Raw genomic sequence first — 21,112 nt, forward strand, 5'->3', positions numbered from 1 at the left:
GGCTTTATGCTAACATGATATTGGATTTCATCCTATAGTCTTGACCTTTTCAGATTTGTGAAAGTGCTTGTTTGAAAATTGGACAATCCTCAGTTATTTTAGTGACTGTAATATTTATATATTGTCAATATTAAATTTTATATATAATTAATCATCATTTATATTTATTTGTATCACTTATATTATGATTCACATTTATTTGTATTACTTATATTTAAGAGTGAGTGAGAAGAAGTAATTTCATTTGAATGTGAATAGCACCACATTAATGAAAAGATTAAGCAGCAAATAAAAATAAAGAAATAGTCAAATAGTACATACATTAACAATAGTGGCTTACAAAATAACTCCCCCAAAGAATGCAAGCGAATATATAGAGACCGAATACAAGTAATAAAGTCTCATATAATAACTAGAAAATAATATATATAGTGGCAAATGGTAAAATAATATTGATGAGAAGAATCTGAGATCCAAATAGAGAAGGAAGAGATCTCTAGAGCAATAGTGACAGAAGAGCACATCCGAATGCAAAGCATCCAACCATTAACTTATCTACCCCACTCTGCAATATCACAAAGTATATTAACTTATCCGTAAAGCTTCAAGCAACATCATGTGTCCAAATATGAGTACACCATCACACAAAAAAATTGTTGTTTCTTATTTTTCACACCATTTTAATCAAATTGTGAATAAGTTTATAATTAATACTTTTTGAATGAAAAAGTATCAAGTCTACTCGTTAACCCTCTGATAATATATAAAGAGCAAATATCTTCTTCATTAATTGAGTGACAAATACTTATTTTATATGTATTTTTAATGATAAAAATGTCTTTCATATCATTGTTTCTTATGTTTTTTATAGTATTTATCTCTCTATTAATGGAGATGATCTTTACTCAACATGCCAGAATTATTATTATACATATAACTATTTATAAAATAAAACAGGAAAAAAAAGTATTGTTCCAATGTTTTTCAGATCCAATTTATCAGGTGGGTACAGCCCTGCGTCTGACAAATGTCCCAGCACAATTTCGACAAACAAATAAATGTGTTAGTAGTATTGAAAATCACATATCTCAAAATAATGTTTCTAATCCTTTCTCATTTCAATAAAATTTTGATACTTAATACAGATTAATATCTATGTTTCTCATCAGTCAATTTTTTATAATATATGTTACAATTTCATTAGATTAAAACATATTTAAAGACAAATAATCATTTTGATGTTTACATTTCTACACGAACCAATTCCTACCTTAAAAATGGAACATCTAAGTTGGATCTCAAATGTGGGTGGAGGTAATAAGGAGTAGGGCATCCTATTTATTACAAAAGAGAAGTAATCTTTTTATATTTAGTTTTATGATAAAAGTATCATTATAAATAGGGGTAAACAAGACTCGGTCCAATTTGAAGACTCGTCTCAACTTAATGGCTACAGGATGAGTCTGACTCGTCCAAATAAATAAAAGAGGACAGACACGATTAAAAAGAACAGACCAGATGTCAAAAAAGATGGGTTCGGGTTTATGTCTGGGTCACCCGATCAGTCTCTTATCGTTATATATAAAAAATATTTGAACAAGTACCTATCAATACTCATTATGTGCAGCCCACATAACTCAAATATCTACAAGCTCACACAACATATTCATATCACTTATCATACATATATAAGAACACTTCAACTTATGTTAACACTATAGTTTAAATTGTTCTGAAATTTTGAATGTCTTTTATAATTTTCAGTCACGTAATTGTGATAATTTTTAGTTTGAAGGATACAATTTATAGTTTTTAGTTTATATACTAATATACGTGGGATACAGATTTTAATTGAGTTTATATAAAGATTGTGATAATTTTGATTGTGCATGGTTAAAGATTTGAGAAAAAATATATATGTTTGTCATTTTGTCATTTTTCAACCCGGATCCGTTTATATCTTGACCCGTCTTATTTTAGATTCGTCCTTCACGCATCACATCCTAATCAGAGACGGGTTCGGATTCAAAAATTATAAGTGTAAATAAAATAATATAATTGTCTTCTATTTTATTTTGTACAACACTTCTTTTTAAGAGAGTAAATAGTGTGACTCATAATTTTGCTAGTGTCCAAACAATTTTCACTAACATTTAAAATCTTTGGCAATTAATTTGGGTTTTGCCAGTAACAATCAAATAAGATAGGAATAACAGTGTAACACCCTATCATAATATCATGGACACATCATATCTTATTTGAGTTACATCATGTGGCATCAGATTATATATAATTTAACAACATTATTTCAATCACAAAAACATTCACAATAAAACAACAACAATAACAATAATAGGATTAACTACAACCATAACTCCTATCTCAAACACAAGCACAGTCTAAAACATTAAATCATACCATCCACGCATCAACCTTTAAATATATATAGAGGGCTTTGAAAAATGTATCAAAACTTGTGTTAGGTAAAGGTTTATCCAAAAATAGATCTTCTTTACTAGATAGGTGTGGTTTAAATTTAGCTACGGCTAATAACACAAAGAAAGTAGAACATAGTAAAAGGGAAGGAGGGAGAGAAAACTTACATCATCACCAACAGGAGCGAGAGAAGACAAGCTAGGACCAGGAGCATCAGATGCCGGAGAAATAGGACCTGGTGCAAGTGCTGGTGCCTTACTCTTCACCTTCTCTGGTGCCGGAGCCGGAGATATCGCCGGAGTAGATGACACAGGTGTTGGTGTAAGTGCTGGTGGAGGGACCGCAGTTGGAGGTGTTGCAGGTGGTGGTGTAGCCGGAGGAGGAGAAGCAAGTGGTGGAGAGCTCACTGGTGGTGGTGACTGTGCCGGTGGTGGTGAAGATTGAGACGGTGGAGGAGAACCTTGAGGAGTAGGAGTGGCAGTGGGAGTTGGAGTAGTTGGGGTGGGGGAAGTGGTGGGAGAAGAGGTAGGAGATTGGGCTGTGACGCCGGAGAGAACAATGCAGATTAAACCGACGAGTAAAAGTGATTGTTGAGCCATTATTATGAAAGAGTAAATATAGGAGGTTATGCGATTGTAATTAATATTATCTAATGAATGTGCCAATTTAGCATATAGTAGTAGTATAGAGAAGGAGATATGATGAGTTTGGATCAAAAAGTGTGGAAGGTTGGGGTTTTTATATATTGGTTGCTGCCACTACCAAACAGATCTGAATGCACATTACAGTCAGGGTTATGCAGCTGGATGGTCTCTCTCACCTATCATTTCTACTTAACACCTTCTTTCTTCGTATAATCTTATTCTATTTTAAAATAGTTGTACATAAGGTCTCATACATGTAGATGATTGAGTTTTGTGATTTCCATGTCTCCAAATGAATTTAGAAGACATTCTTAATAACAAGTTTGTGGGAATTTAAATCACTAGTTTAATATTTATGCATTGTTATTATGAAAATTTATACATAGTTATTGAGTTAGGATCCTCTCCATTAATGGAGAGAAAGTATACCCAAAACAAAGAAAACAATCATATGATAAGACATTTTTATCCTTTTATATACAATAAAATAATACTTTTGTCATTAAAAACACATATAAAATCATGTACTTGTCTTTCCATTAATGGGGAGGATACTTATTCCATTAAATATATTCACATAGGGTTGGTTGGGGTGAGAGAAGCTTTCCATGTGAATTATGATGAGAAGCCTTCCATGTAAATTATGATGATGGCAAGACTCTAACTACCAAAAATGAATATGAGGGACATTTCCAATTTAAGCATAGCAATATAACAGGTTAAAGGACCGAGGACATGCAAATAATTAGCAAACTTTTATATAAAATTCAATTTTATAAAACTAGTTACTAAATCATTCTCGATGAAATTTAAAGAACTACATGTATGTTATAAGAATTTTGATATATTTGTGCTCCAATAACCATAAACAACAGAACATACTATTGAAGGAATATGACACATGTTGCTCATGTGTCTTCATATTTGTACTGGACATCGTGATTTGTACTCTACGTTGGAGCTGGAGGAAAGAAAGTTAAGGAATTTTTTTGCTAAAGTGGGGTTGTTCGGTTGCCCCATACTCATGTTCTGTCCAATGTCCCTGTAATATTAGAGATGAAATATATGCACTAATAATATATGAGTTTTATGTATTATAATTATATATTTTATTATTTATGTCTTATTATTATTAACTTTTCAAAAAATAGTATAGATGAATAGTGGATGATTGCATAAATCTTCACACTAACAGAGTATCTCGGAAGTACATTAAGTCATTATAAAAAATTCATTAGATTTAATAACTAAATTACAGGCTGAAAACAGATGATTAAAGCATAGCGTCTTTGATGAGTTAGAGGCATAATCACAGCAAAGCACCCTTTTATGGATGGTGGTGGGGACTATAGTCTTGTGCTGGTGGAAAACATGATTATTTGGATTCACATGTGTGTTGTTTGCTTTTGATAAATGCATGAAAATAACTAGGGGAAATCTCAAAATAGAAAGAATGGGGCTTAATTAAGGAAGAAAAAGTGATTACAATAGTAACTTTTCTTAGATAACAATCCAAATTTCATTTCCTCTTTGGAAACATCATGACTAGTAGCTTTTTCATGCATAGATAAATTTAATAGACCCTCTATAGAAATATAATTGGGAGTGAATAATTTTTTTAAAAAGTAATAATATTTGTATTGTCTTTAATTGAAAAAAGGTAAACTAACCTTTGGCTTGTTAGATTTTTTGAGGTCACTGTCAACCCTTAAGTCGTTTGTTTGAACTTCCATTTCACAAAGTTTCTTGCACTTTCCATGTATAACTGAATGACTGCCACATGTGTGCTTTGGTATGTACCTTTTAACTACCATAAGATAGGTTGTTAACATTATTCTAGTTTTTTAAGTTTAGGATTCTTTCTATTAATGAAAATGTAAGTGAGCATTTTTATATTTATAAGTAAAAGTAAAAATATTATATCATTATATTTTAAGGATAAAAATGTTAAATTATATTGTATTTTTTTTTGTTTTAGATATACTTGTCTCTCCATTAACGAAGATATCCTAACTCTCTAATTTTACGGAGTCCAAGCAATAATTTAAACATATGAAATAAATTATGTCTAGCTAATAGAGAATTGTTGCTCCTTGTCAATTACTCATCTGAGGAAGTTCTTAATTTTATACATTATTGCATGAGAAATTTGGCAATGGTGGTTACTTGTTATAATGGCAATAATGAATGTGATTTATTTTTAAAACAACCTAAAAAGTTTATCTTAACTTGAAAGCATGGGGCTAAGTCCTTGCCGATATAAATTACTCAAATTTGTTGCATACCAAAGAATAATATATATAGTGATATATGGAATAATATATATAGAGATTTAGTAGGATTAGTTGAGGTTCTATGCTTTGATGTATTCATGTCCCGTTCCACTCATATATTGATATATGAAATTAATATATTATTTTAATAAAATAAAAATAAATTGAGGTATTATTTTTAACTTGTTGGCAAACACTAATTGATCTAGGAAATGAGACATGAACTTTTATGGGACAGAGGATCTCATTTCATGAACAATCACAAGTATATAATTTACCACCGAATCAAAAAACAATTGGTAGAGTAGTTCCGGCTCATGGGTAAACTAATAATTTCGGGTTTGAATTTCTAAAAATATAATTCTACTACATAATAGGCATTTGCCGCATATAAAATGATCCAATCAAACTTGAATCATCTATAGATATTGTTCAATGAATGCACTCGTTAGGCTTCAAAAATATAATGTCCAATTTTGAAACAATAAAAAAACATGGGCTGCATGGAAAAGATAACACAATGGTGTTTTCGGCTACAATATGGTGGGCTTGACTAGGTAGGAACTTCAACTCTATCAGTTAAGATAGAAAAATTATTACCTACCTTACATAGGGAAGGGTTCACTCCTCTTATTCTCATACAAATCAAGGTTTAGGTTAAATGGAATAAACCAACATATGATTTTATTGCTCTTAATGTTTATGCTAATTGACTTCTTTGGCTCAATGAAAATCTCAAATAAATTTCATGCTGGGTTGACGGAGTTGTTTCATAATCTTAAGTTGGATTGGAATTAAAGGTTTGAAAGGATCCGGTGCTACACTCATTTTTTATATGTTATTTCTTTAAACCAAAATCGTATGTCGTAATATCATCATTACTACTCCATTGTCTTATCTATCTGAGACTTGTTACACCAGGAATGGGAAGTCATCCTCATCTACAATATGAGTGAAGGAAATTTTTATACTGATTACCGTATGAAGTTATGAGCCATTTTTTTAGTGTTTTTTCTTTAATTGATATAATTTCCCATGAGTTGAGAAACTTGTTGCTTTGATGATGTTATGATTGTTTGGATCATTTTGCCTTTGTTTATTGATTACTTTTACACAAATTTTTTTTTGGCTAATTTTATCATTTAATGAGAATGAAATCACTTATTCCACTGGTAAGTAGAAAAAAGTTACTCTACTTCTTAGCCACCCAATCTCTATGAAAATTTAATAGTTAAAATTAGTGAGTAAATCTGAATTATTGGATTTTCATAAAATAAATGGTTATGACTTGTAGTTTCCCCTCCCAAATAATATAAAGATATTTTAGGATTTCTTTGTTAATATATCTAAGAAAATAAAATATCTTTTGTATAAGGAGATAAATTATTTCACAAACCAATAAAATCGTAACATGTGTCATATTTAATTATTTTTTATAAAAAAATATTTTTAAAACTAAACAAAATAGTGCACATGTCGTACTTTTATCAGGAGAAATAGATAAATTATCTCATAATATATGTTAACTATATCATAAAAAAAGATCTTCTCACATCATCTCTTGACACATATCATATTCACATTCATGTTTGCTCCAAAATGGTTTCACCTCTTTCATGTTACATTATCACACTTTATATTTACTTTCGTTATTTTAATAATTTCATTATTGCATTTCTTAATAATTTCAGAACAAAAAATATGGTATTGGGTATTTATTTGTACGAGTAACATGTATGTTTTTAATCGTGTTCTTAACTATGCGAACACAAATAAAATATACGTTCTTAATCATGTGAATGCGCATATAATATGTATTCCTAATCCTAGTGAAAAAATAATAATTATAACAAAATGTATTCATTATTACCCCATTTAACATTGAATCATTGACTCTAATACAATAGTTGGATTAAGTGGCCTTTTACATCATAAACCAAACTCTCGTTCCTTATTTTAGGATTTTCTTCACTAACAAAAAATTGGAATCTAAAATGATAAGAAAACATGGTGATGATAAAAATTGATGAGTGGTGTGGTTCTCAAATAGCAACACTAACACAATGGCAGAAAAGCTTGGTCTCCCTCTTCTTCTCCCAAACCCACCTCAACCCTCACCCACTAAGCCCTTCAACCAAAACCATTCCACCACCACCACCACCACCTCCACCTCCACCTCCACCACCTCCTCATCCATTACCCTAACCCCTTTTCTCCAACACCTCTTCTTTGATCTCAATTCCACTTTTCCCGATTCAATCGACGCCGTCCCTCTCTCCAACCGCCGCAAGCTCCACCGCCTCTCCCCTCTAGCTCACCGAACTCTCCAAGACTTACTCCACCCTTCTTTTGATTCAACTCGCCTCCATGAAATTCTTCACCACTTGTTCAAACAACGCACTTCTTCTGCTGGTTTCTCCAGCTCTTTGTATTTGGATATTATAGGTATCATTAGGGGATTAGGGTTTAACAAAAAAATTGAACTTGCATTGAATGTCATTGATTGGATTCGAAATAGTGAAGAATTTTCTGTCTCGCTTTTGAATGGTTCTGTAATTGCAGTGGTTATCAACATTCTTGGCAAAGCGGGTCAGGTTTCGACCGCGGCTTCGATGCTGCAGAGTCTAGAGAGTGATGGGGTTGAGGTTGATGTATATTGCTATACTTCTTTGATCACTGCATATGCTAATAATAAGAGGTATAGGGAGGCATTGAAGGTGTTTGATAAAATGAAACAAGTGGGCTGTGCTCCTACTTTGATTACTTATAATGCTATTTTGAATGTCTATGGTAAAATGGGCATGCCTTGGATTAAGATCATTGATCTTGTTCAGGACATGAAAACTCATGCCCTTGCCCCGGATTTGTGCACATATAATACGCTTATAAGTTGTTGCAGGTCGGGGTCTTTGTATGAGGAAGCTTTTGAGTTTTTTCAGGAAATCAAGTTGGCCGGATTTACACCTGATATGGTTACGTATAATGCATTGTTGGATGTTTATGGTAAGTCCAGACGGCCTAAGGAGGCCATGGAAGTTCTGAGACAGATGGAAGGTAATGGTTTTCCACCTAGCATTGTGACTTACAACTCATTGATTTCGGCTTATACTAGAGGTGGTCTGTTGGAGGAAGCCTTGGAGCTTAAAACCCAAATGATTGAGAAAGGGATTAAACCTGATGTTTACACCTACACCACCCTTTTGTCAGGATTTGTGAAGGCTGGGAAAGATGAGTTTGCAGTGAAAGTTTTTGAAGAAATGAGAGCAGCAGGCTGCAAACCTAATATATGCACCTTTAATTCCCTTATCAAGATGTATGGTGACCGTGGAAAGTTTGCAGAAATGGAGAAAGTTTTTACGGAGATCAAGTTATGCAAGTGTTCCCCTGATATTGTTACTTGGAACACACTTTTGGCTGTATTTGGACAAAATGGATTGGACTCTGAAGTATCAGGAGTATTTAAAGAAATGAAGAGAGCAGGGTTTGTGCCTGAGAGGGACACCTTCAACACTCTAATAAGTGCATACAGCAGGTGTGGTTCTTTTGACCAAGCGATGGCTGTTTACGAGAGAATGCTGGAAGCGGGAGTGACTCCAGATCTTTCTACCTATAATGCTGTTTTAGCAGCTTTGGCTCGAGGAGGGCTTTGGAAACAATCTGAGGAAGTCCTTGCTGAAATGATGGCTGGACGATGTAAACCTAATGAGGCAACATTCGCCTCTCTGCTTCATGCCTATGCCAATGGTAAGGAGATTGAAAGGATGAATGCTCTTGCAGAGAATATATACTCTGGCAGAATTGAAGCTCATGCTGTTCTCTTAAAGACCCTTGTTCTAGTGAATAGCAAGGTTAATCTTCTAACAGAAACAGAACGCTCCTTTTTGGAGCTTAGGAGGAGAGGTATCTTACCTGACATAGCTACTTTGAATGCAATGCTATCAATATATGGGAGGAAAAAGATGGTAGCCAAAACTGAAGAGATTTTGAACTTTATGTATCAGAGTGGATTTACTCTGAGTTTGTCTACCTATAATAGCTTGATGCATATGTACAGCCGCACTGAACACTTCCACAAATCAGAAGAAATTTTGAGGGAAATTCTGGAGAAAGGTATAAAGCCTGATGTAATTTCATACAATATAGTTATTTATGCATATTGCCGAAATGGCAGGATGTCAGAGGCTAAAAGGATATTTAGAGAAATGAAGGACCCTGCGCCTACTCCTGATGTTGTGACTTACAATACATTTATAGCAACTTATGCTGCCGACTCAATGTTAGTGGAGGCTATTAATGTCATTCGTTGCATGATCAAGCAGGGATGTAAGCCAAACCAGCATACATACAACTCCATTGTTGACTGGTACTGTAAGGTCAATTTGCAAGGCGAGGCAAACAATTTTGTTCAAAAGCTTGGCAATCTTGATCCACATATATCCGAGCAGGAAAAGAACAGGTTACTTGAGCGCATAGCAAAGAAATGAATGCTTGTTCTGTGATTCTCTTGAGGCTTCGCTGGAATGCGTCTTTGCCCTCTGGTAAGATGCCCTTAGTCTTCCTTTCCTGACCATGTTGGGTTTGGAGGTTTGCATAAACCCACTGCAGTTGTAACTGGTTGTATGTTATTAATTCATCACTAGTCCTCTGCCAAGTGAAATTTTGCAGCAAAGAGTGAAATTGCAAGTACAAAGAGGGAAGGGGGGTCGATTTCGAAGATCAATGGTTCAATACTTGTAGAATATGTAGAGTAGAGTTATACAGCAATGAAATAAGGGGGGAATGGGCAGTGTATGCTTTTTGGCATAAAAGGTTTTTTGTAGCTTCTGGTAGGATTTTGTAATGTATTGTTTGTGTACAAGAAATAAGATTTTTGTATATTTTGTTTGTTTTCTAGAGCTCAGTTAATAGATGCTTATTCCTGCAGCCATTGTGCTGTTTGTATGAAGCATTTCAATTTTCAACTTATAGTTTTGTCTTTGATGCTAGTAGACTTTTGAATAAGAGCATGTTGTGAGATATCCTCAACATAAAAGCACTTCTATAAATTCCTAATTAATTAAGACAAATTTTGATTTACACCAGTTACCCAAACTTCTGTGCTCCATTAAATAGGCAAGTACTAAGCAATGTTTTTTGTTTGACATAACTATTAGATTCTTCCTCTAAGTTATTTTTTATTTTTAAGTTGGTTTTTTAAGTTTTTCTTTTGTTTTAAATAGGTTTTTTGAGTTAGTTTCAGTTATCAAATTTCTCATTCAAGTTATTTTCTTTTGCTGCAGCACCTACCTAGTAGGTGATGTAAACTAAGGGGGCAACCTATGATTTATAGATGACAATCTTATAAGTAGGTGAGTCAATTGGAGTTTACATTCTTGAAAGGAAATTATGATAGTTTTGGTTATTATTTTCAATAAATTGAGATTTTTATTCTCATGGGTAGTCTTAGAATTTATTTTAATCTTAGGAGTTTTTTAAATTATTGTTAAGTATTTTATTTAAATCATGTAATATGATGGTTGGGTGTGTAATTCAATGTATTAAAGACAAGGTTCATCCAAGAAAGGCAAGTCATCAAGCCTCATCTAATTAGATGTGTGAATCTCCATCATTTCAAATCAGATTTGCTAAGATACAATGCAACCATTTCATTCAAGTAATCCCACGGTCAATGCATAGAAAATCAAGAGTTAATTCACCAATTAAAGACGTTCCTTATTCAAGATCTTTGAGGAATGTGTCCACATTCAAACTCAACCAAGCAAGGAACAAATAAGCATATGGCTGAAATTCAATGGGATTTTGGCCAACTCATGTCAAAACAAATTAGCCATTCTCACTAAACTATAGTATACGCTGATATTGTATGAATTTTATACATTATTATTGCATTAGCTACCATTTATATGTTATCATAATTTTTTTTATAAAAAATAATACAAATAAATGATAAACAATGTCTTTATATTGAGAGTGTGTATACTATAGCTTGAAGGTTAATGTCCACAAAATTTATGGTTTCAGATGTCTAAGAAAGTGTTTTAACATAACTACATAAGTTTTGAGTATCAATTAAAGTCTCATCGAAGTTGATAAATATTAATGCTCAAACGAGCAATTCTACTTTGGCAGTTCCAGAAATTGAAGAGAAGCGGTGATATTTATTAGGGTTTAAAATCTCTGTACTATTAGTGTAAAGTTTTTTATACTATCGGCACATCATTCACTTGTTGATTTGTATTACTTTTGTATGAAAGTCAATGATAGTTAACATATAAATGATAGATGATTGACTGACAGTATAAAAAACACTTACACTGTCAATGTATATATATTAAATCCTATTTATTATTACTGTCTTTCTTCTTTCTATACTCTTGTATAGTACTATATCAGATTTGTTGATTCTTTTTTTTGGCACATAGATTTGTGGATTCCTTTTTTTGGCACATAGATTTATTGATTCTGATATAGATAAAAAGTAAAATTAAATTATTATGAAAGATAAATGAAGTAGTAGTAAAACATTACATAAATTTAATACAAATAAAATATTAATTGCATTTCTTAATTTTTGGACTATAACTTTAAAATACAATTAAATAAAAAATGGGATGGTTGTGTAGAAACATTAACTTTGACATGGAAGAGGGGGATTGACCTGGTTTACTAGTTCATTTTTATCTTCAAGCTAATTTCTACCAAATTTCTGGTTTCATATGTATAAGTAAGTGCTTAATGGATGTGTGCCACTTCATGTTTCATGAGTCGTGATTGATTAGAAAAATACTTAATAATTAAATTTTTAACTTAAATGTATTTTTTCAACCAATTACAACTCATGACACAAGATGTGAGATAAAATATGTGCTCTCGTACCTTATTAAACTAGAGTTGTGAAAGATGTGCTCCAGTAGCATATTAAACTCAATATGTATGTAGCTTATTAAACTAGAATTGTTTAGTAAAACTAGTTTATATATAACTGAAATATGAAAATGACCAAAAAAATATATAAAATATTTGTTTAATTATTAATAATTTAATTTAAAAAAAGTTTACAAAAAATTTCAATCTTTTATTCTATTAATAATGGGATATGCAATATTTTTATTTATTTTTAGATAAGATAAGACAACAAAAATAACTGAGTTTGTTAGTTGGAATAACTAATGGTTTTTAAAATTTTAAAAGACAAAATTGGAAATCAAATTATTAAAAACTACTTTTACTTCATAAATATTACTTCAAGTTTTTTCTAATAAGTAGTTTTAAAATGTTACAAACTTCTTTTGTAAAAGGTAGAAGATCATTTCATTTTTTAGAGGGAACAATTCTATTAACTTAGTGTTCTAATGAAAAAGCTTTAAACTTGCTTTGCATAAAATAGCTTCATTGTTTTCCTTCCTTCTTAACATTTTTAAAATCAGATCTACTAATATTTATTTATCTTTTTCAAATGTTAAGGAAATATTGATGACTATTTTTACAATTATATTCATATCTAATTAATAAGAGAGATAATTTGTTTAAATGAACAATCTTGATTTTATAGAGAGATAAAGCACATAATAATAAAATATTACATAAATTTAATATAAATAAATATATTAATTTTTGCATAGACAATTAAATAGAAAAGGTGACAATTGTCTAGAAACATTGACTTTGACACAGAAGATATTTGTCAGAATATCATAATCTATTTCCAAGAGTATCACAAAGGCAAAACTAGTTCGAAGTTTTGATGGTGAAATTGGCATAGAACTTCAGTACAAATTCAGTTTAATTATACTGTGTTAGCAAATGGATTAGTGTGTTGAAAAATATACAATTTTGCCTTGTATAATCAAAACCATCTTCTCCCCACATCCATATTTCAGCCATTTCTGTTTATTCCCTTTTCTTTTTACTTCATTAGTTATATTCTAGAAGCTTTGTTATGTATCCTTGGTTATTTATATCTGATGCCTAATCAAATACAACAAATTACAAATTAATTTAGATGCTACATAACATAAAACGTGACATTTTAGTCAATTGCAGTTATCAATTATGTGTGAACCTTATCCATGTTTTTGCTAAGATGGACAAAAAATGCGTAAAACCTCACTAAATTCCCAAGATCGATAGTTCAACTTCTGTGAACGACATTTGTTGAAAAAGACAGTCACAAACTCCGAAAGAGATTAATTCCTTATAAAAATAGGTGAAGGTTAGCAATACAAATTTAGTACATGTTGGAAATAAGTTATGGTTACCAAGAACAGGCCATGTCATCACGAGTGTGCTACCTGGTCCTCATCTTTTATGATTCATGACAAACAATACAAATTCTATTCTTTCTTTCAAAAGAAAAACAAAATTGATAATAAATATCATCAAATCCAAAACAAAAGACTTCAAAACTATACATATGTTTATCTGCATCAGCAAGAACCTGTCAGCAAATTCCAGTAAAGTATATCTATGCCAAGATTCCCCTTCATTTACTAAAAATATCCACCTTCACCTATTAATAATTTAATCCTAAATAAAAGTAATGTTCGATCCTTTGAAGCAATTTCAGTCTTTAGCCAACTGAACGAAGCATGCTCTTCTCTGCTTCGGCTTCTTCCGAATTTAGGGAGAAAATATCGGCAGGTGCAGTTGTACAGCTAACAGTGGTTTGCTTAAATCTACCATGAGAGGATCCCTTATGGTGATCAAGAAAGATTACAACAACAGTTATATCATCATGGAAGTGTCTTCTTATTCCTTTGTCAATTTTCTTTATGTCAGCATATCTCATCTCTCTCTTCTTTGCAGCTTTCTGAATAGCAGTCCTAACTAATCTCTTTGCAATTCCCTACAATTACCAGAACCACAAATCAGAATCAATGTAAAAAATGTACATAGTCAATCACTATATGCAACTCACAAGTAATACAAGAAACTCACTGCTCTCGGATATTTGCAAACAATATCAACTGCTGCTTCATCACTTAATTGTTCCCAAAGGCCATCAGATGCGAATATCAAGAATAAATCTTCTGGCCCAAGCTCCCTGGTAATTATTGATGGTTCAGCTGTCATTACAGGATGCTTCAAAGGAATGGGATTTCCATATTTCCGAAAAGCTGGGTCTCTAAAGAAATCAGGTCTCTTCAAATACACATCGCCAATAGATCTTGACACCTGAAAAAACAAAACTCCTCTTATTAGATTGCCATGCCCCATTAAAGGTCCCCTTTCTCTTACAAGGTAGGCATGCACGTATGGAAGGAAAAGAAGGAGATCATGGATTAGAGCATCTAAGTACTTAGTCTTAAGTTTTAACAACTTACAGAAAACCTCACTTTATGTATCACATTTATGTAGAATACAGTGAATACATCAAATTCGTAGTAGGTAAAGTAAGTCCAAAACTGGAAAGAAGAAGATATAAAATAGATAAACTGGTATGGATAAGAGATTATGTACAATCAGACACATATGGTCATGGTATGGATATATATAAACAGACTATTTATCTATATTCAACATAAGTTTTAAAATTAAGCACAGTTTTGTCACACACATAATGATTAATAGTAAAGTCATGAAGATACCGAAGGTGAAAATCACCAATGCATTACTATACCTGTATAATACCCTTAATCCTCCACACTCCACGGGTATAAACCACAATTTGTGAATCATCAGGGTGGCGGGCTTCAACTTCTCTTCTCACATTTTCATCAGCTACATTATGATCAGTTGACAACCGCTCTGCCACTACTGGAGATCTCTTGCTCTCATTACCCCTCCTGCCAAGAACGACTCTAGAGTCTCCGAGGTTGGCAATATACAACACATTATTAGAAATTGCACCAAGAAGACAACACGATCCTACAGAAGCAATTTGGGGATTAATATGCATTGACAGCTTCACCAAATTATAGAATTCTTCCTCCGTGGCACTAAACGCCTTTTTAATCACATCCGCCGATAATCCCCCTTGTTCAGTGACAAATTCTACACATCAAATTAACAAACAAGTCAGTAATTGCACAATCAAAACATGGGCAAAAGCATATTCAGGAAAGTGATAAAACATAGCTGCTTGTATGCATAAACACACAAACCAATCAACCAAGACAAAAAATATGTTAAACACTGCCCTAGTTAAGAAATTCAAAAAAAAAGTTTTTAATTGAAAAATTAAAAAGTTTATTTCTTAATTATTAAATATACCACGTAAAAACACTGCTTGAAATATGTTTCTTATGGAGGAAAAAAATTTGAAAAGTGATATTTTCCAATAAAAACTTTCTTTTTTATGTTCCTTTTAACAATACCCATAATTGAAATACATCCAGTTATGTGAAATTTGAACCTCCTTTGGATCTTAAAATTGTTGCTTCCACAAATAAGCTCTATTATTCCATAATTACCAATCACCACTCAACAAAAAACAACGATTTTCAACTCGGAATTATGAAATGTGAAATGGAAAAAGGGAAATTAATTACTGTGAAGATGAGAAAAGAGATGCCTGTTGATGAATCTAGAAGTTTCAGGTCCACCGTGACCGTCATAGACACCGATATAGGTGGCGGAGGGGGAGGTGAATACTTGACTCTGATCTTCAAGACTGTAATTGGCTTGAGCGACGGCGATCGAGAATTCGCCGAAGGCGTGAGGCTTCAATTCAGTGTGCCATAGAAGTCCGTCACCGCCACCGCGTCGGAAGCAACAATCGAGAGTGCTATAACACAAACGCAGCATGATTCTATGCTGAAGATAAATAATTTATATTTGGGTTTGAATTTGGGGAATTAGGTTTTATGTAGATGGAAAATGGAGAGAAAGAAAATAAAGTGAGTGGAAAATGCGGCGTGAGGAAGAAGAATAAAAAGAAGGGAAATGAAAAAAGAAGATATGTAATGGTTGTTGGTTATAGTTGACGCGTATTCCAATTGCATTTAATTCAACTGACTCAGACATAAGCGTGTGTGCTCTGCTTTTCTTTTCTTTTCTTTTTAGGTAAAATAAGTACCTTTTGCTTTTCTTTTCTTCCCTTCCCTTCCAATAAAATACTTCATTCCTTATCTTCACATTGTGAATTCAATTAGAGGAAAATGAAGGATTTAGAATTATCCTTATTTCTTACAAATATAATTTATAATTTCCTATTTTTTTTCTTTTTTTTCTAAAATTTAATTCCTAAATATACTATTTAATGCTTTATTTGATTTGTATATAAGAAATAAGAAGGGAGAAAGAGATAAGAAGAAAGTTAGAAGTACCGAAAAATATAATATATTTTTATAACATTTGGTATAAGAGAATAAGGGGGAAAATAAAGAGGACAAAATATTTTATTTTTTTCTTTTTTTTAATTTTTTGTTTGGTTAAATATAAAGTGATAAGAGATATATATGTTATGATTTCTCCTCTTCCAACTTCGACTTAAAACCAAACTTTTTCTCAAGAGGATAAATGTGTTCATGTGAGATCTAATGTAGATCAAACTTCCTATTCACTGATCAATAAAATATTTGCTTTCATTTTAAATCATTTCAATAATTCTTTTATTTGCTTTAATAAGTGCAATTCATTGGCTCATTAGTAAGAAGTCTCTAAAACTAGTGATAATTCTAAGTGTAGTATTAAGTGACTTAGTTTTTTTTAAGGAAACTAAGTATGTGCTAGTTGTTTATTTCAAGAATAGGTTGGATATAACCCATTGTACCTTTTTAGTTTTAACTAGGCAAAAAGGGCTCATGGGTACAAAAATGTCTATAAAATAAAATATTAGAGAAAAATATTATTTTATTATTAAATTAAAAAGTTATAATTTTAATATTATAAATTTTATTATTATTTCAATTAGTTTATAGTTAACATATTTTTACATTTAATATAGATTTATGTATGTTACTAGCATTTATAATCAATAAGTCGAAAAAAGAAGTATATATAGTTTAATATTATGTGAGACATATATTTAGAAGAAAAAGAAGAAGAGGATGTGGCTCCCTAGAAATATACCATTATAGAATTTAAATACATTAGTTTGTATGATTGAGTAAGATAAATAATCCCTAAAACATCATAAGTAACTATATTTACTATATACTAATTTAGATAAATGAGGATCCATTGATACAAATGTAGGTTATGCTAACTCATAATCTTAATATGATAATGGACTCTCCAATAATAAAGATAATCTAATTCATAATCTATACATCAATTCTATTTCATGATCTTAAGGTTGAGGATACTTTGCTATTACAAAAAGAAGCTCTATTTTTCTACTGATTACACCATGGACCATAGAGGGTGGAGATTAATTTCTATTTTTCTTTTTTACCATAGTGTGAAGATTATAAGATATATAATATGATGTTACTCTTAACTTATACTACCTCTTTAGTTTAAATGATTTCTATTATGTTACTTTAGACTTTATTTGGGAGTAAGGTTTTGGAGGGCGAGGGAAAGTTTTGGAAAGTTTTTCCCTTGTTTGGAAATTGGATCAAAGAGGGGGAAGGTTTTGGAGAGTTTCTCAAACCCTCCGAAACCCTCTATGCATCTATTTTTAAAGTTTCACAAATTTGGAATTTTCGGAGATAAAATGTCAAAATAATTAAATATATTTAGCAATAATATATAATTACATATTATTGTCCATTTTTCATTATTAATTACATTTTTAAGGGAAAATAAAAAATTTCTTATAGTTTATCATCTTTCATCTAAATTTCATACTCCCAATCAAGGGAGAGAATTTCCTTCATTTTCCTTTCCCTTCCTCCCTCTTCCTAACTCTCTCATCTGTCTCTTTCCTTTTACATCCTAATTCCCAAATAAAGCCTTAGTCATTAGAAAATTGATTCATTTTGTCTAAAGTTGTTTCAACCGACATTTTTTTCTTCCAAACCTCTCAACCAAGATATGGTGTTAATTTCTTTAAAATAAAGATAATGTGTTACCTGAGTTGTAATTTAATTATTTTTCCTATTAACTAAACCAACACTTCACACACACATTTTTACTTGTTTTTTATAATGTTAATGGTATCTTCTCACCTTTTGATAAGAAACTAATCCCTTTCGGTATGTGTGACTACTTCTTTGAACAAATGTCGCTCTCAGAATCGAACCGTTGATATTTAGGTCATCCTAGGGATCTAACAAAGTCTTACATCACTAGGCCAATATATTCTTAGTACACATTTTTACGTTTAGTCTTTATATTGTTCTATCTCGGTTGTAACCAGGCAATTACCCATCAGACCCGAGCATGGTATTCACTGTCCCGCATGGTCCCCGTTGCCCGCCTCAAGATCGACCCGCTTGTAGAAGAAGCCATAAATGTTCTTGACACAACATTGACATCTCTGACCTACCATTTAATGCATTCCTGACCCACCATTTAATGCATCTCTGACCCACCATTTAATGCGTCTCTGACCCGCCATTTAATGCGCCTCAGACTCGCCTCCAATGTCGGATAACAGGCCGCCTGTCACGCCGCTTGCACATTCCACCTGCCCCCGACAAATTGACAAGGACATATCCGCATGTCAAAGTAAGGACGCCCAAAGTACGCCATTTGTACCAGTTAGATGCCGGCCAATGACCAGATTCCACATCAACACTTCCTAAGCTCTATAAATAGAAGAGATCATCCAATGAGTATAATTAATTCTCATTTTCCCTCATTTATTGCTACATTTATTGCTCTAACTTCTCTCTCTAAGAATACTCTATTGACTTGATCGTCGGAAAACATTTTCAGATACCCCGACAGGTCCAGACAATCATCCGACCAAGTCATATGCTCTCTCACATTCTTCCAATCATCCACTCTCGACTCCCGACCAACCGCTCTTAACGGGAAAGAACAAATACTTTATTTTAAAATAAAAAAGTAAATATTGACCAAAACTCTGAAGTTACTAGTTAGGAAATTTAAATAGAAAGACTGTGCTAAAAAAATAATAAATATAATATTGAAAACATGTTTTTGCATTCTATTTTTTTAAAATTTTACCCAATAAAATCACTTATTAGCTAGATGGGAAAAAAAAGTGGACGCGTACAAATAAGATTTTACAAGCTTATCCATTGTTCGAGAATAGGATGCGTCATTTTTGTTTGTTTGTAATACAACTTAATCAACCTTATGATCCTAGAATTGGTTTATCATCCATATGGAGAAAATGCTCGTGCGACTTTGTCCATAAAATCAAAAGACACCATTAGGTTAATTCATAGAGCTGACAATGGATCGAACTAACTTGATATTCATTTAAAATTCGACTCGTTATTTAGCTCGATAAAGTTGATTCATGAACCAAATAAGCTGAACTTGAGCGGGAAATTGAGTTCGTTAAATAAACGAGCCGAATTTGAGTTGAATATAGTTCGATTCGTTAGGTTCACGAGCTAGTTCAATATATATATATATATATATATATATATATATATTTATATATATTTAACTATTATAAAATGATAAAAAACAAAAGGCTAAAAATATGGATGATCTATCATTGCTTTTCGATGATATTATCATAATATAAAGGGAGGGAATCCACTTACTCCAAGAGTTAGTGGTAAAAACTTAACTCACATTTTAGTCATTCATTTTATAAAGATCAAATTGTTCAAATCTACTCACTAATTTCAATTATTGAATTTTCCTATAATGATTGGCTAAAATGTGGAGTATATTTTTTTAAAATCTATCATGATATGCACTTATTTAATAATTTTATCACTTTCAAAACTTTTTATATTTAAGGTTATATAGTAGTTTAATAAGCAAGTAAAAAATATATAAAAACGAATACAATTGACTGAACTATGTCATTGAAATTTTCATATATTTATAAAATTATTTCCTACCATCAATTTCATTCCTTCCAATTCCTATAATTTGACAACTTGTTTTGGAAAAGAAATTATTAAGAGAAAAATTAGTAAAATATATTTATATATTGGAAAGTGAAGGGAGCCCAATTTCATCCCAATTTCACCCCGATTTCATTCCATTTTCATATGTCCATTTAAACATTACTAAGAGAGTGAGATATTGAAATTGGAGAAAAAATTTGAAGGTTTGAAAGTGATTATTAAATTATTTGAGAAAAAGTCCTTTAATAAATAATGGTAGGTTTGAGAAATATATATAATATATCTTGATTTCACAAAACATTAAATTTTAATAGTATTCCATGAGCATTAAAATAGTGACTGTATTTGACTGTCCTTCAATATTTTATTTAATTTTAAAATATGTATTAGGAAAAAAAAAAAAAAAGTATAAGATATANATTTATATACATATACATTTATATATATAAAGTAATTTTTATGTTTATTATGACTCATACATTATTTTTCATATTGTTATTCAATATATAAAAAGATTATATTTATATATATAAAACCTTTCCAAATATTTTTCAAATTTTAATTAATTATTTGAGTTGTCCAAATGAATCATTCAAACTGAATCGAACAGTTCACGAACTTTAACTGAACCGAATTCGGGCTAAAAATGTAACTCGTATCAAACTCGAGTCAAGTTTCGAATTGAGCCGATCCTTATCGAGCTGAACCAAACTGAGCTCTAGTTCGACTTGGTTCGGGCAGTTAATTCATACCAACACAACACCAGTCCTTAACTCATGTATTGTCCAAAACCTGGAATGACACTCTCACGTTGAATATGATAATACCTGAATTATATTCTTTGATCATAGTCCAATAATCCTGGTTTCTT

General features: G+C 31.7%; 3 protein-coding genes across 4 annotated transcripts; 1 reads left to right on the top strand and 2 right to left on the bottom strand.

Annotated features, from left to right (window-relative positions):
- Positions 354-3,161, bottom strand: LOC109354438 (classical arabinogalactan protein 9-like). Its single transcript, XM_019596934.1, has 2 exons — positions 2,604-3,161; positions 354-565 (listed from the first exon to the last, which is right to left on the bottom strand). Exons 1-2 carry the CDS (start codon positions 3,033-3,035, stop codon positions 497-499), a joined length of 501 nt encoding a protein of 166 aa, XP_019452479.1. The 5' UTR covers positions 3,036-3,161; the 3' UTR covers positions 354-496.
- Positions 7,314-10,246, top strand: LOC109354440 (pentatricopeptide repeat-containing protein At5g02860-like). Its single transcript, XM_019596936.1, has one exon. The coding sequence runs from the start codon at positions 7,417-7,419 to the stop codon at positions 9,835-9,837; it is 2,421 nt and encodes an 806-aa protein (XP_019452481.1). The 5' UTR covers positions 7,314-7,416; the 3' UTR covers positions 9,838-10,246.
- On the bottom strand, positions 13,672-16,252 carry LOC109354441 (probable protein phosphatase 2C 63). 2 transcript variants are annotated; one of them, XM_019596938.1, is made up of 4 exons: positions 15,867-16,252; positions 14,973-15,346; positions 14,291-14,527; positions 13,672-14,198 (listed from the first exon to the last, which is right to left on the bottom strand). In XM_019596938.1, exons 1-4 carry the CDS (start codon positions 15,907-15,909, stop codon positions 13,923-13,925), a joined length of 930 nt encoding a protein of 309 aa, XP_019452483.1. In that variant the 5' UTR covers positions 15,910-16,252; the 3' UTR covers positions 13,672-13,922. The 2 variants fall into 2 exon arrangements, with proteins under 2 accessions (XP_019452483.1, XP_019452482.1); XM_019596937.1 differs by having other exon boundaries at positions 15,844-16,249.

Source organism: Lupinus angustifolius, chromosome LG08 (assembly GCF_001865875.1).
Source record: "Lupinus angustifolius cultivar Tanjil chromosome LG08, LupAngTanjil_v1.0, whole genome shotgun sequence".
Lineage (NCBI taxonomy): Eukaryota > Viridiplantae > Streptophyta > Magnoliopsida > Fabales > Fabaceae > Lupinus > Lupinus angustifolius.